At 42.4% G+C, this 6,438-nt stretch overlaps 1 protein-coding gene across 1 annotated transcript in view; it reads left to right on the top strand.

The window, feature by feature from the left end:
* CACHD1 (cache domain containing 1) overlaps nucleotides 1-6,438 on the top strand; it is a 228,958-nt gene that overhangs the window by 208,021 nt on the left and 14,499 nt on the right. Inside the window, exons 23-25 of the mRNA XM_006862460.1 lie at nucleotides 1,947-2,108; nucleotides 3,550-3,627; nucleotides 4,281-4,382. Coding sequence (XP_006862522.1) covers nucleotides 1,947-2,108; nucleotides 3,550-3,627; nucleotides 4,281-4,382 — 342 coding nt within the window. The remainder of the gene's footprint in view (nucleotides 1-1,946; nucleotides 2,109-3,549; nucleotides 3,628-4,280; nucleotides 4,383-6,438) is intronic.

The following is a 6,438-nucleotide window of genomic DNA, read 5'->3' as shown; positions in this document are numbered from 1 at the left end:
TTTTGACAACTTCCAATTTTCCCAGATTCATACTTCATACATTCCATGTTCCAATTATTAATGGTTGTTTACAGCTGTTTCTCTTCATTTTGAGTTGTGGCCCATCAGCAAATGAAGGTCCCGCGGGCTTTTCTCCCACAAGCTTTACTCCATTAGCATCATCACGGTCAACTCTACTTTGACAAGGCAGCTCTTCCCCAGTCGTATTTTTAGTGCCTTCCAACCTGATGGGTTCATTTTCCGGCACTGTATCTGACAGTGTTTCTCTGCTATTCATAAGGTTTTCAGTGACAAAATATTCCAAAGTAGTTCGTCACTCCTTCCTAGTCTGTCTTCATTTGGAAGCTCATCTGAAACCTGTTCACCGTGGGTGACCCTGCTGGTATTTAAAATACCTGTGGCATATCTTTCAGAATCACAGCAACTCACAAGCCAACACAGTATGACAAACTGACAGGCGAGTGGTGGACTTACTAGGGTAGAACCCTTAAAATAATCTTCTACCCTGGTTCCGTCATCCCTTTACCAACAGATTTTAATTGCAAATCCAAGACAGATAATTACCTTCAGAGTTGGCTTGATATTCTGTGCAGAGAGAGCAAACAGCCAGATGTCCTGCCAAGTTTTGCTGGCCTGGAGTTCATTCCCTTAAAGCTTGTTCTGAGAAATATCAGGCCTGATTTCCACATGGCTGAACTCTGGAGTCTGTCTGAATGGGAGTCCCAGCTGTCAGAGGCGCAGGGACCTCTATGTTCAGAGTGTCCACTGCATGTCAATTGCCCTCTGTTATTTTCACTCATGACTTTCTCAAGGCAGAAGTCTTGTGGCTACAAATCAATATTTAGGGCCTTGGGTCAACAGAAACCAGAGCTAACCAATGCAGCTGGAACAGTTAGCAGGAGGAGGGAGGACTCTGTCAGAATGAGAGACCCTAGGATCAGGCTTCGAGACAGAAAATACTGCCCAGGAGGGCATATCCCTTGGCTAAGATTTCCTCAGTGTCATTCTGCAGTTAGCAGATGGTTAAGCACTTGACTACTAACTAAGCACTTGGCTACTAACTGAATGGCTGGTGAGTCAAATCCACCTGGGAAGAAAGTCCTGGCAATGTAGTTCTGAAAGATCACAGCCACTGGGAACACAATGGAGCACAATTCTACTCCAGCACACATGGGGGTATGTGAGCTCACCATGGCTCAGAATTGACTGGATGGCAACTGATGCTTTTTGCTGTCTTATTTTTATTGAAGCCTAGTTTTCAGGTGAGTCAAATACAGAAATCTTTAGTTAATACTTGCCTTTTAAACTCTCGTATGTTAGTGAGTCTATAGAAGAAAGGCTTGCATGTGGGAAAGGGTTTTAAGCTCACAGGGCCAAGTGATGGCATAGTTGAAGTGACCTTGTTCGAAGAAATCACTTAATGTCTCAAAGCATTGCCCTTTCTGAAAAGTACAAATGATACTTTAATGGGAACCCATCAGCTTTGAAACTTGATCTGTTTAGCACGTATGTTAGTACCTGGTGCTGTTTATTACAATGGATCAGTCACATGACCTCCAAAGAGGCCTCTTATTACCAGATGAGCTTCTTCTGTCCTAAGAATAGCTTCCACGCAGGAAGCCAGTGCTGTTCACACTGGGTGCTGCATACTTACATGGCTACCAGCTCTCAATTTGTTTTACCCATCCCTGTCCTGCTTAGCAACCAGGATTTTAATTTGAGAACCAGGAACAAAATGAAGCCGCCATTGCTTCCACTTTCTGTTGGGTGTTCTTTAAGAGCATCAAGCTTAAAACAGCTGTACTTATTTATCTTCCTCCAACCCCTTTCTGGTCCCATCCTTCCCAGTTCACACACATACCCCTCCTGCCTGCCCTACCAGCCCCCTCTCCTCCCACATTTGTGAAATATTTACAAGGGATGTCTGTTTGTTTATTTTAATGAAGGTGATGAGGTTATCACATTGAACATGATTAAAAGTGCCCCCGTGGGGCCTGTGGCTGGAGGTATTATGGGATGCATCATGGTACTGGTCCTTGCTGTGTATGCTTACCGACATCAGATTCATCGCCGGAGTCATCAGCATATGTCTCCTCTTGCTGCCCAAGGTGAGTGAACCCCAAATAAATGAGCACCAAAGCTCCCAGAGACAACCTCCCCTGTGGTGTTCAAAGACTGGAAGGACAATGGCCAATTGTACAATAGCTAAATTATAAGAATGGTGCTACATTTTCAGCTTCCCTGGAGGAGATTCAGAAATCCCCAAACCCCACTGTCCTCCCTTAGCCTACTGTACATTCCTTAGTGCTAAAGCAGAGGAGCTCTGTTTGGATTCCTCAGAAAAATCTCTGGCTCCTCTGTTTCCTTACACAGCATTAGCCTGTAGTGAATCTCTGTAATAATCAGCCAGTCCCTAGGGCTGGGATGCTGAGTAGGAAATTTTGTTCTTCATTAAAATCAACTGTGCTGCCCTGCAGTACCAAAAAGACAGGTGAATCAAGATGCCCCAGATCCCAGTTGGCAAGAACATGAGTCTGTTATACTGCAGCTATCACTGTGCAATGTGAGTGTACACACGTCTGAATAATCACATCTCTTAAAACAGGATAGTAATCATGGCTTCAATGCCAAGTGTTTGTTTGTTTTGTTTCTGTAGCGTCTGCGCTTATTTGCAGGGGCTTAGACATTCAAAAGGAGCTCCGGTAGTGTAGTGGTTACAAATCGGGCTGCTAACCTCAGGGTCAGCAGTACAAAACTACCAGCTGTCCCAGGGGAAAAAGATGAGGCTTTCTGCTCCCGTAAAGATTTATAGCCTCAGTAACCCTGTACAGGGTCGCTATGAGATGGAACCGATGCCACGGCACATAACAACAACAAGACATTCAAAGCCATACCCATCCTTCCCTAATGGCCCCAGGGATGGATTGACCTGATTTTTGCAGAGAGAAGGCTAGCTCATGATTCTTTCTGGACTCAGCCAGAAGCCACTGAGCTCACCCTTGCAGCAGAAATGACAGGTTCATTTGAGAATGTTTCATGGTGGCTGCAGTCCTGAAGGTGAATGATGGCATAGCTCTGCCTGGTTTAGTAACACACTATCACAGAGCACTTTCCCCTTGGTAAGACTTATCTGGACTGAGAATGGCTGCAGTCTAGTGTTACCTCACCCCTGCCTGGCCTTTGTCGGACCTTGTAAGCCGATTTTATAAATACACCAGTGGTTTTAGCCCCAATTCCTCCTTTTTTCAGATGCTTGGGTACAGTATTCAAGATCTGTCAAGTCTCTTGTCAATTTCTTTTTGCCTGTTACTTCAGAAATCAATTTCAGGTGCCTCTCCTAATTATATGCTTCTTCTGATTCCTGCTCATTTCCCTTTAAGAAAAAAAAAAAAAAAAAAATTAGGGCATCCATTCACTTGTCTCCAGAATGAGATTTGTTCTTGATGGAATGCTGTCACCCAGCCATCAAACAAGCATTCAGTAGGGTATTAAAGCGGGTGGTTTTGTTTGATTAAATAGTCATGTTTCTCTCTTTTTAATGATGGGTAGAAATGTCAGTGCGTATGTCCAACCTGGAGAATGACAGAGATGAAAGAGATGATGACAGCCACGAAGACAGGGCCATCAGTGAGTATTGGGCTGCGTCGCTGCAGAATGTGTCAGCAGGAGGTTAATCCAGAATAAATATTCTTTCTTATATCCTTTTGGCTTATATTAAAATTTAAGGAGCCTTGACATGGTGGGTGTTTTTCTCCTTCCTTTTTCCTGAGGAATGTGTTTATAGGTGTTTGCTTTGGTTTAGAAAAGTCTTAAAAAGAATTTTTACAATATTATGGGTTTTTTTTTTTCTTTTTCTTTTTCTTTCTTTTTTTTTTTTGTATTAAGTGTTTTGGCATAAAACAGCTCACCCTTCCCTTCCTTCTCTCCTCTTCATTACTTTCAAACATAGTAGTTCACATTTTTTTTAAAAATCCCTTAAGTAGTGTATATACAAAAAAAAAAAGGAGACGGAGCATTTTCTTTATTAAGAGAGTTCCATTAATGCTGAGCTACCCTGGTCTTCTAGTCCCTGGTGCATAGCTTCTTAATGCTTACTGGAGACACATAATTAAGTGCCTCTCACTATACCATTTCTCCTAATGCTCAGAATTTTATAAAAAATTACATAGTCTGGCTCTCAGAAGAGTAACTTTGCCAGTGTGTGGATGAGCTTGCTCCGAACTTGCTGGAACAAAGATAGTTGCGTAAGAGTGTGTGTTAACTGCCCTTGCCCTCCACAGTCAGCAACACTCGATTCATAGCGGCAGTCATCGAACGGCACACACACAGTCCTGAAAGAAGACGGCGCTACTGGGGCCGATCGGGAACAGAAAGTGATCACGGTAAGAGCTGGCTTCCTGCATTTGAGGACCTGAGGAGCCTGGAGAATCTGTGGGCCACTACTCACATCCCTTCCCTCTTTCTGACTGTGCTTAAGGAAGTGATTTTGACATAGTTTTCAAGAGCAAAATACTCCAGCCACAGGCAGGTTTGCTCATGTCTCAGGCATAAGACTCATGACCCCAAAGACAGTTGCTTCCTGGGCTGTGTCAGCACTCTTGCCTTTCCATAAAGAAGAATGTAGACTATGTAAAATGGCAGCGTGACAGCATGCTCTTTGCACGTGATAAAGAGTTCATGCTGAGTCCTGGCAACTCTTCACCATGACCTCCAGCCTTGGCTGGGATGGTAAAGGTAGGACTCACCAAAGAGACATCATTTGGACTGAGATTCAAAGCATGAATGGAGTAAAGTTAGGGGTAAAAGATGTTAGAGGCAAAGAGGCTAGTTGTGTACAATAGCCTGGATGCAGATAACATGGTGCCTGTAAGATGCTCTGAAAGAAGCAACTGCAAATATAGCTGACATCACAATTGGGGCCAAATTGTGAAGAGGCACCAAATGCTGAGCCTAAGTGTAATGATATTCTAAGCAAAGACTTGGTCATGGCATGTGGCGTCTCACATTCTCTGTGTCCTTGTCGCTCATTGTCACAGTGAAGAGAAGATGTGTCCTACTCTTTAAGCATCGTTGTTACAGTTCTACAAAACTCCAGTAGGAGTCGTAGTACTTTTCTTGGAATTGTAGACTTTTTCTGTCTCAAGATTGTAGCTTCATTCTTCAGAAATCTTTATTTTCTTCCCAGAATCAGGTTATTTATTTATTTATTAAGCATAAATAATGTATGTATGCCTCTTTGACTCAGCTTTCTCTACATCTACCTTGGAGGGAAGAAAGGAAAAAAAATATATATATATATCTTCAAACAGTGAGCTCTCATCCCTATGCTAAAAATGCAAGAGTAAGTATTCCTCAAAGTGGCCAGTGTTCCCTGTCCATGGGAACCAGGTATTCAGAACGCCCTTTGGGAAACAGGAAAAGCTAAAGAGGAAGACAGTGTTTTTGTAAATTGAAGCCTGTTAATTTGGGCTTTGAAGGACATTGTTCCCATTAACTAAAGAGAAACGTTAGGTTTCTATGGTAAGTCAAAGCAGAAGTGAAATTTTTCATTTTCTTTGACTTTCTGGCTTTTTTTTCCCTAAAAACCTTTGAACCTGCATAAATTTCTTCTGCCAGGCAGTTCTGTGCCTCTTCTCCTTTGAATAATAAAACAGGTTTGAGGCTACTAAAGTTCAATAGAAATAATTTCCTCTTCAGCAGAAATGCTGAATCCTTCCCCCAGTCCCCCAAATAGCAATTGCTTCAATACCAAACTGGAGTTCTGATTGACATTTCAGATGTCCCATTAGCTCTTCCATTGTCTTAGTTTAAATGGCATGTGAAGCCAATAGCTTAGATAAAAGAAATGGTGCAGTGTCAGGATCTGAAGCCCAAGGAATCTAGCTAAGGGATTGGCTTCTTTCATTTTTCACAATAATTGGATCCCTCTTATCCCCAAGGAATGAAAAGTAGTTTCCTGTGCAGACAGAATGCAACACCAAGAGAAGTAGAAGGCATTGACATTCCACATAATTCCAAATGTACCACAAAATCAGTAGCATTTAACTACAAGTTGTCATCCCCTTAAACCAATAGTGTGTCACTAAAAGTGACATCAGGTTAATGACCCAGGAATGCCTAGACAATAAGCTGTACCTATACATAAAGTGATCTCTAAGTTCACAGAGAACTTCCAGAGGTTCAAGCTGGATTCAGAAGAGGCTGTGGAATGAGAGATCATTGCTGATGTCTTATGGATCTTAGCTAAAAGCAGAGAATATCAGAAAGATGTTTACCTGTGCTTTATTGAGTATGCAAAGGCTTTTTATCGTGTGGATCATGACAAGCTATGGACAACATTGCAAAGTATGAGTATTCTGGAACACTTAATTGTGCTCATGAGGAATCTGTACCTGGACCAAGAGGCAGTTGTTCGAACAGAACATGGGAACACTGAAT

Source organism: Chrysochloris asiatica, unplaced genomic scaffold (assembly GCF_000296735.1).
Source record: "Chrysochloris asiatica unplaced genomic scaffold, ChrAsi1.0 scaffold00048, whole genome shotgun sequence".
NCBI lineage: Eukaryota > Metazoa > Chordata > Mammalia > Afrosoricida > Chrysochloridae > Chrysochloris > Chrysochloris asiatica.
Note: the sequence above shows the minus strand (reverse complement) of the source record. Positions and strands in the feature narration are given on the sequence as shown.